Source organism: Nyctereutes procyonoides, unplaced genomic scaffold (genome assembly GCF_905146905.1).
Source record: "Nyctereutes procyonoides isolate TBG_1078 unplaced genomic scaffold, NYPRO_anot_genome, whole genome shotgun sequence".
NCBI lineage: Eukaryota > Metazoa > Chordata > Mammalia > Carnivora > Canidae > Nyctereutes > Nyctereutes procyonoides.
In genome coordinates, this window is record NW_026575141.1 from 11,093,067 (window position 1) to 11,106,025 (window position 12,959).

At 38.3% G+C, this 12,959-nt stretch overlaps 1 protein-coding gene across 2 annotated transcripts in view; it reads left to right on the forward strand.

The window, feature by feature from the left end:
- The window catches only part of CROT (carnitine O-octanoyltransferase), a 72,403-nt gene that overhangs the window by 14,044 nt on the left and 45,400 nt on the right, over nucleotides 1–12,959 (forward strand). For both annotated transcript variants that reach the window (XM_055307456.1, XM_055307455.1), the window contains exon 7: nucleotides 5,103–5,211. In XM_055307456.1, coding sequence (XP_055163431.1) covers nucleotides 5,103–5,211 — 109 coding nt within the window. The remainder of the gene's footprint in view (nucleotides 1–5,102; nucleotides 5,212–12,959) is intronic.

The following is a 12,959-nucleotide window of genomic DNA, read 5'->3' on the forward strand; positions in this document are numbered from 1 at the left end:
GAGTAATGATAAGATAGGTGTGTTGGTTCATGAGGGGAAAATTTGGGAGGAAATATTTAGGGAGGAAATTAGGAGGTCCCTGAGGCCATGTTGAATTTAAGATGCCTTTTAGACATCAAAGTGGAAATGCAAGTAGGTAGTTAGATACAAAGTTTGGAGTTTGGGAAAGATTTCAGTACTACATGTAAAGATTTAGGAATCACCATTAGTAGGCATCAAAAACATTTTTAAGGCTCCAAGAGTGGCTAAAGTTACTTTTGTAACACATATAGGTGAAGATTATCAGGAGAAGCTGTACTGATTATTACCACAATTAAATAGGGTATTTGGTAGTCTGAAGAGGAGAACACAGCAAAAAAAGACCCAGATGGGAAGAAAGAAAGGGGCAGTGGCCTCCCAGAAGCCAAGAGAAGGAAGTGTATCGAATGCTCCAGAGGCCAGATGAGATACAAATTGAGTGACTATTGTATTTATTGACATAATGGGGACAGAATCTTCCCTGACAAGAGCAGTCTTAGTGGAAGTTGGGTAAGGGAGCTCAACTGGAGAAAATGAAAGCAAACCAAATAAGTACTGATAAATAAAGCTTACAGAAAGTTTTCATGTGCAGTGGGAGATATTCAATTATTTTTTTTAAAAAAATTAGTGATATTATAAAATAGGAATGACATGGGAGAGAAAGAAAGCAGGGAAAAGAATGAAGTCATTGAAAAGTCATTGAAAAACCAAAGTCATTGAAAAGATAAGAGCCGAGAGAGTCAAGAGTAGAATTGGTCTTTGGGAGCAACGATGAGAAGGAATGCAAAAAGTGTGCATCGAGATGCAAACAGATTGGCCAGTTTTGTTGTGGGAAGGTGAGGACGTCTATGTATGCCTTGTGTTTTCCTTGGTGAAATGAAAACTGAGGTCATTAGGTGGGTAGAAAATTTGAGAAGAAAGGGGAAGGTTTAAAATACTAGGCATTTTGGGAGGCTGCCTGGGTGGCTCAGTTGATTACGCGTCTGACTCTTGGTTTCCACTCAGGTCATCATCTCAGGGTTATAGGATGGAGCCCCATGTTTGGCTCTGCACTCAGCATGGAAGCTGCTTGGTGTTCTCTCTCTCCCTCTGCCTCTCCCTCAGGTCTCTCTCTCTCTTTCTTTAAAATTAAATAAAATCTTAAAAAAAAATAGAAGACAGTCATTTTGGAAAGTGGGAGAAGCAAATGTATTATGGGAATGTAGGGTAGCTGATCAGTGTTGAGTGCCCATTTGAAATGGTTTGTTTATGAATTTAAAGTGAGATTAGATGGTATGTTGTGTTTTTTTCCTTCAGCAGCAATCAGATGGAGAGGGAGAGAGTGAAGAATTTAAGGGCTTTACAAGAAAAATTAAAATGCTGGGCCATGGAATCTATCTTTGATACAGAGAAAATCGAAGAGATTATGCATGTGAAGGGAGCATGTAAGTTGTTATGGCTAAGAGGATAGTGTCATTAAGGAGGCGCAATAGTTAGAACTATTTTTATTTTTACTTACCCCTTAAGAGACTATTAAGGCTAATTCAGTCATTTCTTTTACCCTGTTTACCTCATTTTGCTCAAGCAGTTCAAACCTCTCAGGTAGTCTGTTAACATCTGGGTTCAGGGATTTGTGCATAGCTTGATTTGATCCAAGTTTCCTACAAATGTGATCCACCCTCCCTCCCTTTCCCAGTGTCTTCTAATGTACTTTTTGGAGCTCATGGTCAGCAAAACCCTTTATATCCTCAACCTTTTCTTTGAAAGTACCTGTTTCCTTCTGAACGGTACTGTTGCTGAACTTGGTTATTCTTTGAGCTTACTGCATTCCCTATAACCATCTCAGGTGGGTATATTTTTTCTCATGCTTTGGTACTAGATGGTATGTAAGAGATATTGGTGTCCTTTTTATTTCCGGTCGCCCTTGTCCCTTTTCCTTCTTTATTAGAGTTTGAGCTCTTAAAAGAAGGAAAGCTATCAGGTTATGTCACCACTGCTTGTCGTTGTGGTAGTGACCTTTACTTTGTAAAAAAATTTTTAATTTAAATTCATATTTAATTAACATATACTGTATTATTAGTTTCAGAGGTAGGATTTAATATCCCCCCCCATTGCTTTATCATCAGTCCCACTATCCTTCTTTCCATTACTACCTCATTCACCTTTTGATGACTTTAGCTTCCAGGTGTAGTTGATCCATGACCTCTCCTTTCCTTCACTTTTTCCCTCTAGTAATCTGTACCTCCGTACCTCCTCAAGCACACACTCTTGCGCTCATGCCTTAGAACTTGTTATTAAGAAACTCTCATCTCCTCTGACATAGAAATTATAAGCATCTCATTCTGCTCTCTACCTTTTCTTCACAACTCCTTTCCTTTTGAAGTCTACCTTAGATATTTCTTTGACCACATTGTGCTTAAATTGAGTTATGCTACAGTTCTTCACAATTCCATTCCTCCCTCCTCTACCCTCAGTCTGTACCTCTGTCCTTCTCCACTGTAATCCCTCCTTTGCATACACATTCAAACTTTTGCCCATTGACTCCCTCACGACTCTACCCACACCTCATTACTGTTAAATTTTAATCTTCTGTCTTACCTCAACACATTAAAGATACCTACCCTAGCAATTTACTTGGCCTGAGAAAACCAGAAAACCTCATTTAATCTTCACAAACCTCAAGTGGATCCATAGCATGACTTTGTCATATTATTTTGTCAGGTTATTCTCTCCCTTCCAGAGAGACTGTTTCATACCTTTCTCCTTCCTTAGTCTCAGCTAATGAACTCTTATTCTCATCAAATGTAAAGCTCTTTCCATCATTAAATTTACTCTCCTATCTGTTAGGCAAAATAATGCCTCCCCAGCTCCCCAGAGATGGTTGTTTCCTAATCCTTGGAACCTGTTGAATGTATTAGGTTACGTAGTAAAGGGGAGTTAAGGTTGCAGATGAAATTAAGGTCATTAATCAGTTGACCTAGACATGGGAAGATTATTCTGGATTATTCATGTGGGTACAAAGGAATCACAAGAGTTCTTTTAAGTGAAAAGAGAGGCAGAAGAGAAAACTAAATTGATGGCAGCAAATTGATAAAAAGTTGTGATCCTCCGTTGATGGCTTTGAAATGGAGGAAGAGAGCCCTGAATCCAGGAATGTGGGCAGCTTCTAGAAGCTGGAAAAGCAAAGGACATTGATTCCTACTTAATGCTTCTAGAAGGAACACAGCCATGTTGACACTTTCATTTTAGCCCACTGAGATGCATTTCAGACTTCTGGTCCCCAGACCTGTAAGATAATAAATTTGTGTTATTAGTGGTAATTTGTTACAACAGTCATAGAAAACATACTCATTCAAATATTTTCTCATCCTGCAACCCCCTTGCAAGACATTGTTGTATGTTCATATACTTTGTCTTCCCTTGTTTAAACGGATGAACTGCTCTGACTCGTAAAGATAGCTCATCTGTATGGTGCACTGGGTCCCACCTCTGTGGGACCTGTATTATCTCTCATCTTAAAAAAAAAAAAAAATTGACCTCTTGTCTCCTTCAAGTGTCACACCCCAGTTAAAGCCACCGTCACTTTTCATTTAGAGCATTCTGACCTGGACTACTTTAGTTACTTCCCAACTGATCTTGCTGTATATTCTCTTCCCTTTTATGATCTCTTCTCCATATAGCAGTGTGAGTGACCTTTTTAAAGTACTAATGAGATTGCATTATTAATCTCCTGCTTAAAACCCTCCATAGGCTTCCTTCCCATCATATTTAAAATTGAAAATGCTTTCTGTGGCCAGTATAGGCTGGCCCAAGCTTGTCTACCATTCTAACCTTTTCTGTCTCTACTATGAGTGTACTGACTTTTTTTTTTTTTAAAGCAAACTATCTCATTTTGTCTTAATGCCTTGGCACTTGCTGTTTCCTCTGCCTAAAACTCTCTTCCTGCAGATATTTCTATGGTTTACTCCTTAACTGCATTTAGCCTTGTGTTAAAATATCCCCACATAGGCCCATCCTGAGGTAATGCCCTTGTGTCATGCCACCCTTCCAACATCTGTTGATTATTTTGTCATCAGTCTTACTTTCTTTTTTCTTTTCCAGCCCTAGATTTTGAATAGGATGTGGTCAGTAAATGACAGCAAAAAGGATATAGTATTAAATGTAGAAAGATACAGCGGTTTTTGAAGGAGAAGAGGGAAGAAATATTTTGGAAGTAGCCATGAAGAACAAGGAAAATACATACCTCACCTACTAGGACTTGAGGAAATAGGATATAAGAGAAAAAAAGTGCTATCAGGAGATAGTGTTTCCTTGATAGTTGATGGATTCCATGAGATAATGTGTATGAAACATTTACTATAGTTCCTTGTACATAATATCAACCAGTAAATTTCCTTCCATTGGTAGTATATGTCTTCTCTGTCTTTTTCTTTTTTCTTAGATGGAAGGGATAAGAGCAGGGATCATATAAGAAGCCCTGTGTTAAAGGGAATAATAAGTGAAAAAGTAGGCTAAATCAGAATAGTCTGAGATTTACAGTACAGAAGTAGTTTTTGGGGAGTTAAGGCATGCCCAAAGAATCATAGAATCAGTTATCTGTGGCTTCTCAGGTATCATTAGAACCTTAAGTAAAGCTAGATTTGGCAAAAGGCATTCTCCTTACTACTCAGGCAAACAATGCCCTTTCTCAACTGAAAACTATTTTATTTAGAAATCATAGCTAGTTACTACTGCAATTATCTGATGAGCAATCAACATTGAAATAAACCCAGAGAGTTCTTCTCCAGGATACCTTGCTACCTTTTTCCCTTGTCATTCCTATCCATAAATAAACTAGAAAGCCTTGCAGTAGTTTGGGATTTATACAAATCCCAAGGTGTACAAATCCTTGAAACTCCACAGGTTTTTGGATGTTTCACATGGACATTTTCAAGAGTGTATATTTATATCATGATTGAAAGTCCTTCACCTTATTATTGATATATGTTTGATGAGTATATGAAGTATTGGGGCAAGGATTATTTTCTTCTATTGGATGTAATTATGCAGTTTTACTCTTGTTTAATTTTGAGAGATTTAGTTTGTGTTTTTGTTTCTTTTTCCAGAGAGCGAAGGACATTCTCCATCTCACCTTACAGTGCTTTGTCGTGGCCGAGTTTTTGTCTTTGATACAATACAGGAAGGGTGTTTGATCACCCCACCAGAGATTTACAGGTTTTCAAACTACTTTCTTGAGTCTTGAGGTGTTAAACTTCTGCATGAGTTAAAAAAAATAAATGTTTAGAATTGCCTGTTTATAAGATGATAACAAGCTAAAAAATAAGAATTTTATGTGTGCTGATTTAAAAAAAATCTATTATTTTATTTTTAGTTTGAATTAATTTTTATTTGTACTAGATATATATTAGAAAAGGAAAAATAATTACAAATATTATCATTTCCATTTTTTGCCCCAGAATTAATCACTTTTACTAGTTTGATATATTCTATACTTCCGTATCTGTTGTAATGAAATTATATGCACATAAAAATTTGTAAAAAAGAATATTTTTTTTATACCTAGTATATAGTTAAATACATAACCTGTGACTATCAGTCTATGGATTTAAAATTTAAATTTGATGGTTATTTCACCTTTGGTTAAAGTTCTTAAATGGTTCTTTGTGGTCTAGAATAAAGTCCCAGTTCCTTAGCAGTGGTCTAAATTTGACCTTTGCCTGTCTTTTTAGCCTTGTGTCTGGCTCTTCCTCCTTGTGCATCTTCTATTCCTATCCCATTTCTGTGATAGCAATTCATTTTTTTTTTTTTTTTACAGTATGGCAGTAACTTATTTAGTGTTACCTCAGCTGCTTAAAGGCAAACCAATTTCAACAATATCTCATTTAATGTTTTATTCATTCATAAAAATAGAAATAAAAGTGTATGACAGTAGCAGGAAAGAGATCTTACATTTGTCTCCCGTTATGCAAATTAAACTTCCTTCATTTTTCTTGAAAAAGTCAAGATTGACAAATGCTGCAGCAGACAGATAAAATATGGTGTTATAATTACCTATGTAGAGCTACACAAAAAAGGAAATATTTCAAATGTATATAATTTCATCATAATTTCAATCATTACCTAATATTTTATTTATAAAACTGGTTTCCTTAGTTTAAAACTTATTTTTTGAGGGTGTGAACAAGGTTTTATTTTTCAATATATTTTTAATTTAAATTCAATTAATTAATATAGTATATTATTAGTTTCAGAGGTAGAGTTCAGTGATTCATTATTCTTATATAATACCCAATGTTCATTATATCACATGCCCTCCTTTAATGTCCATCACTCAGTTACCCCATCACCACACCTTCCTCCTCTCCAACAATCCTCAGTTTCCTATGATTGAGTCTCTTATGTTTCCCTCTTTGATTTCATCTTGTTTTATTTTTGCCTTGCTTCCCCCATGATCCTGTGTTTTGTTTCTTAAATTCCACATATGACTGAGATCATCTTTCTCTGATTGACTTATTTCACTTAGCATAATATCCTCTGGTTCCATCCATGTTCTTGCAAATGGCAGGATTCATTTTTTTGATGTCTGGGTAGTATTCCATTATATGTGTGTGTGTGTGTGTGTTTATGTATACATACATAAACACACACACATACATACATACATACATACCACGTCTTATTTATCTATTTATCTGCTGATGGACATCTTGGTTCTTTCCATAGTTTGGCTATTGTGGACATAGCTGCTCTAAACATTGGAGTGCAGGTGCCCCTTCCCTTCGGAGCACTCCATTATATCTTTTGGGGTAAATACCTATGACCCTACTGGGTCATAGAATAGCTCTATTTTCAACTTTTTGAGGAACCTCCAGACAGTTTACCAGACTAGCTGTACCAGCTTGCATTCCCACCAACAGTGTAAGAGAGTTCCCTTTCTCCTCCTCCTCACCAGCATTTGTCATTCCCTAACTTGTTCATTTTAGCCATTCTGACTATAAAGTAGTGGTATCCCAGTGTGGTTTTGATTTGTGTTTCCCTGATGCCGAGTGATGTAGAGCATTTTTTCATGTGTCTTTGGCCATTTGTACGTCTTTTTATGAGAAATGCCTGTTTGTGTCTTCTGTCCATTTCAAGGTGGGATTATTTGTTCATTGGATGTTGAGTTTGATTAGTTTTTGATAGATTTTGGATACCAGCCTTTTGCTGATAAGACATTTGCAAATATCTTCTCCCATTCTGTAGTTTGCCTTTAGTTTTGTTGGCTGTTTCCTTTGCTGTGCAAAAGCCTTTTATCTTGATGAAGTCCCCGTAGTTCATTTTTGCGTTTATTTCCCTTGCCTTTGGAGATGTGTCTAGCAAGGTCACAGAGGTTGTTGCCTGTGTTCTTCTCTAGCATTTTGATGGATTCCTGTCTCACATTTAGGTCTTTCGTCCAATTTGGCTCTATTTTTGTGTATGGTGTAAAAAAATGGTCCAGTTTCATTCTTCTGCATGTGGCTGTCCAGTGTTCCCAACACCCTTTGTTGAAGAGATGGTCTTTTTTCCATTAGATATTCTTTTCTGCTTTGTTGAAGATTAGTTGACCATAGAATTGAGGGTCCACTTCTGGGTTCTCTATTCTGTTCCATTGACCTGTGGGTCTATTTTTGTGCCAGTACCCCACTCTCTTGATGATTACAAATTTGTAATAGAGCTTGAAGTCCAGAATTGTGATGCTACCAGCTTTGGTTTTCTTTTTTAATGTTTGTTTGGCTACTTGGGGTCTTTTCTAGTTCCATACAGATCTTAGGGTTTTTTGTTCCAACTCTGAAGAAAGTCCGTGGTATTTTGACAGAGATTGCATTGAAGGTATAAATTACTCTAGGTAGCATAGACATTTTAACATTTGTTCTTCCAGTCCATGAGCATGGAACATTTTTCCATTTCTTTGTGTCTGCCTCAATTTCTTTCATGATTGTTCTAGTTTTCTGAGTGCTGATCCTTTGCCTATTTCATTAGGTTGTTTCCTAAGTATCTTATGGTTTTGGGATCCCCCTTCACAGCATTCTACTTGTCCAGTTCTGAAAAGGAGGGTTATGAAAAGGCATTCAGCCAAGAAAGACAACAAGAAATTTTGAGAAGAGCAACAAGGAACTTACCAATCTATGCCTCATCAGCTTCAAGGAGTAAGAAAAACCAGTCTTAAGCTTTCCTTTCCAAAGAATTTTTAAAATATGATTAATCCTGCCATGATAATCTGCATGAATCGGCAATTAAATGGATATTGTTGGCATATAGTTTCTCATAATATGTTCTTATAATTGTATTTCTAGGTATTGGTTGTGATCGCTCTTCTTTTATTCATCATTTTATTTATTTGAGTCTTTTTTCTTTTTGATAAGTCTGGTCAGGAGTTTGTCGATCTTATTAATTCTTTGAAAGAACCAGCTCCTGGTTCATTGATCTGTTCTGTTCTTTTGGTTTCTGTTTCATTGATTTCTACTCTAATTGTTAGTAATTCTCTCTCTGGGTTAGTCTTAATTGCTGTTCTTTCTCCAGCTTCTTTAGGTGTAAGGTTAGGTTGTGTATTGTGATCTTTCTTGTTTCTTGAGAAAGACTTGTATTGCTATAGACTCCCCTCTGAGAACCACCTTTGCTGCATCCCAAGAGTTTGGAAGAGTTCTGTTTTCATTTTCATTTGTTTCCATGAATTTTTAAAATTTTTCTTTAATTTCCTGGTTGACCCATTCATTCATTGGTAGGATGCTCTTTAGCCTCCATGTATTTGAGTTCTTTCCAAATTTCCTATTGTGATTGAGTTCCAGTTTCAAAGCATGTGGTCTGCAAACATGCAGATCCCAGTCTTTTTTTATCAGTTGAGACCTGATTTGTGACCCAGTATGTGATCTCTTCTCGAGAATGTTCCATGTGCACTCGTGAAAAATGTGTATTCTGTTGTTTTTGGATGGAATGCTCTGAATATATGTGTGAGGTCCACCTGGTCCAGTGCATCATTCAAAGCCCTTATTTCCTTGTTGAACTTCTGCTTAGATGAAGAGTGGGGTGTTAAGGTCTCCTACTATTGTTGTATTATTGTCGATGTGTTGAGTTTTGTTTTTAGTTGGTTTATTTAATTGGCTGCTCCCATGTTAGGGGCAGACATATTTACAATTGTTAGATCATCTTGTTGGATAGACCCTTTAAGTATGATCTCTTATTACTGTCTTTGGTTTAAAATCTAATCTGTCTGATATAAGGACTGCCACCCCAGCGTTCTTTTGATGCCCATTAGCATAACAAATGGTTTGCCATGCCCTCATTTTCCACCTGGAGGTATCTTTGGGTCTAAAATGAGTCTCTTACAGACAGCATATTGATGGGTCTTGCTTGTTAATCTAATCTGATACCCTGTGTCTTTTGACTGGGGCATTGAGCCCACTTACATTCAGAGTAACAATCGAAAGAAGGGAATTTAGGGAATTGGATTGCCTGTAAAGTCACTCTTTCTGTGGATTGTCTCTGTTCCTTTCTGCTCTGTGTTGGTTTGGGCTCTCTTGGGATCACTTAAGGGATGCCCTTTAATGTTTCTTGCAGGGCTGGATTCATGATCACAAACTCTTTTCGATTCTGTTGGTCCTGGAAGCCCTTTCTCTCTCCTTCTATTTTGAATGACAGCCCTGCTAGACAGAGTATTCTTGGCTGCATATTTTTCTCATTTAGCACCCTGAAAATATCATGACAGTCCTTTCTGGCCTGCCAGGTGTCTGGGGATAGGTCTGCGGCCAGTCTAATGTTTCTACCCTTGTAGATTATGGACTTGTCCTGAGCTGCTTTCAGGATTTTCTTTTTGTCTCTGAAATTTGCAAGCTTCACTATTATACGTCAAGGTGCTGACCTAGTTTTAATGATTTGCGGGGGTTTCTCTGTGCCTCCTGGACTTGAACACCTGCTTCCTTCCCCATATTAGGGAAGTTCTCTGATTTAATTTGCTCCAATATACCTTCTGCCCCTCATCTCTTTCCTCTTCTTCTGAGACCCCAATTATTCTAATGTGCTTTTGCTTTATGGTCAAGGCTATCTCTCAGATTCTCCCCTTGTGATCCAGTATTTGTTTCTCTCTTTTTTTCTCAGGTTCTTTATTCTCCATCATTTTGTCCTTTATATCACTGATTCTCTGTTCTTCTTCATTTATCCTAACAGTTAGAGCCTCCATTTGATTGCATCTCATTAATAGTCTTTTTGATTTTTGACTCGATGAGATTGTAGTTCTTTTATTTCTCCAAAAAGGGATTCTCTCACGTCCTCTCTGTTGTTTTCAAGCCCAGCTAGTATCTTCATAATTGTTATTCTGAACTCTAGTTCTGACATTTATATCCATACTGATTAGGTCCCTGGCAGTCAGTACTGCCTCTTGTTCTCTTTTTTGAGATGGGTTTTCCATCTTGTCATTCTGTCTAGACAAGAATAGATCAACGAGAGGGCAAAGTATTAAAATAGCAACAATGACCTTGGAGAAATATACAGTAAAGAAATCAGAAGAGACCCGAAACCAAAAAAATAAAATAAAATAAAATAAAAAGCAAAAAAAAAAAAATAATAACTATTTTTGAAAAAGAGAATGTAATCAGACCGGTGAGCAGAACAGAGGAACACACTGGATCCTGTGTGTATTTTGCTCTGTTAGAAAAACTAGATCCCAAAGATCTAGTTGTAAAGAAAGAAAGACGTATCGATGTATGAAAATAAAATTAAAAGCAATGAAAGGATAGAATGTAACTGTAAAAATGAAAATTAAAAAAAAAAAAGACAGCATTTAGATAGGTGAAGAGAACAGCGCCATACACTAGATTTTGGGTGTATTTTGGTCTGTTTGTTAGAAGGAACTACATCCCAAAATTATAAAGAAAGAAAACCGTATGTCTCCAAAAATAAAATGAAATACGATGAAATGATAGAATGTAACCGTAAAAATGAAAGGTAAAAAAGACCCCCCCCCAAAAAAAAGGAGTTGATAAACATAAGAATTTAGTTTAAAAGGAAAGAGAGACCAAAAATTAAAATGTAAAGGGTAAAGAATTACAGGGAAAAATCCGAGAACTCTGTGTACTGTTTTCCCTAGCACTGGAGTTTTGCAGTTGTCAGTGATCCCCAGACTTGGTCTTAGCTCAGAGTTCTTGCTGTCTTCAGGGGGAGGGGCCTATTGCCCTGATTCTCAGGTTATCTTTGCCCAGGGCAGAACTGCACCGCCCTTGCCAGGGGCCACACAGAATTGCTCTCTGAGGCTTTTGTTCCCTGAAAGCTTCCTGCACTGCTTTAGAGGATGAGAGTGAACCCGGGGGCCTCCCAGTCTCCAGCCCTGGAGCCTAAAGCTCAGGGCCCCACTGCTCAGTGCTCCCTCAGGGAAAAGGCGTCAGTCGGTCCTGTCTCCCTGGGTTCCGTCTACCCTCTGTGCTCACCTAGGCTGTGACTGAGCGGTTCTGTGTTAGGCACGTGACCCAGGTTCCATTCAGTAAATTGTGCGGACCCTGTGGCGTGCACCTGTGCCACTCCTCCTGGGGGCAGGTCGGGAGGTATCGCCGTGGTTCTGCCACTTGCTGGGCCCCTGCTTTGGAGAGCAGTTGCCAGAAGGTGCCGTGGTTCATGCTTTATGGCAAGCCCAAGCTGAAAGCCCAGCTGTGGGCTCGCTGATGGCAGCCAGCTTCCCTGGGTGGGTGCCTGGGAACTCTGCAGCACTCAGGCACCCCCAGTCTTCCTGTGACCCCAGAGATCCTGAGACCACGCTGTCCCACCAGGATTCTGACCTGCTTCGCCACTTGAGCGCCTTTCAGGCAGGGCCATCCTCAGGGGAGCTGCTCTGACAGTTCTGATTTTGCTCTGCTGCTCTATCACTTTCTAGTAACTGGCTGTGGGGGCTCCCTCCCCTTGTGTTGTATCTTCCCATAGATCACCTTGGATTCACTGCTCTGCACCTTCTATCTTGCAGGAAGTGGTTGTTTTCTATTTTAGAATTGCAGCAATTCTTTTCTAGATCTTGGGTTGAGTTCACAGGTTTTTAGAATAATTTAATGGCTGTCTAGTTGAATGTTTGCAACCAAAGAAAACTAATGTCTGCTACTCCTCTTCTATTTTGGAGCATCATCTGTGTTAGCAATTTTTTTTAAGATTTTATTTATTCATGAGAGACACACAGAGAGGCAGAGACACAGGCAGAGAGAGAAGCAGGCTCCATGCAGGGAGCCTGATGTGGGACTCCATCCCGGGACTCCAGGACTATGCCCTAGGCTGAAGGCAGGCACTAAACCGCTGAGCCATCTAGGGATCCCTGTGTTAACAATTGTTAAAACACTTCATATTATATGTAATCTTTGCATGTACTCATGCTTTCTATTTGGAGTGCCATTTTATGTCTTTTCCATTTTTGAAAAAGCATTCTCTGTCATGCCATATGTCTCTGTTCACATATCACCACAAGGTTAGCTCTCCTAATTTCCCATTCTCTTTCTGATAATAACCATCGAAATAGCTGTGAAAATTTCCTTCTCCTTTTAAGGGTGTATAATATTCTTTTCCATCCTGTGTGTGTGTGTGTATAAAACATTTTGTTTATTCATTCGTCTGTCAACAGATAGGTTTGTTGCTTCTACCTTTTGGCTTTTGTGAATAATGCCACAGTGAACATGGGGGTGCAAATGTCTCTTTAGAGTCCTGATTTCAGTTCCTTTGGATATATACTCAGAATGGGATTCTTGGATCATAAAGTAGTTCTATTTTTAATTTCTTGAGGATCCTGCATACTAGTTTCCTTAGTATCTGCACCAATTTACATTGCCACCAACAGTGCACAAGAGTTTTTTTCTCCACATCCTCACCAGCTCTTATTTCTTATCTTTCTTAAGATTTTATTTATTTATTCATGAGACACACACACACACACAGAGAGAGAGAGAGAGAGAGAGAGAGAGAGAGAGAGAGAGAGGCAGAGA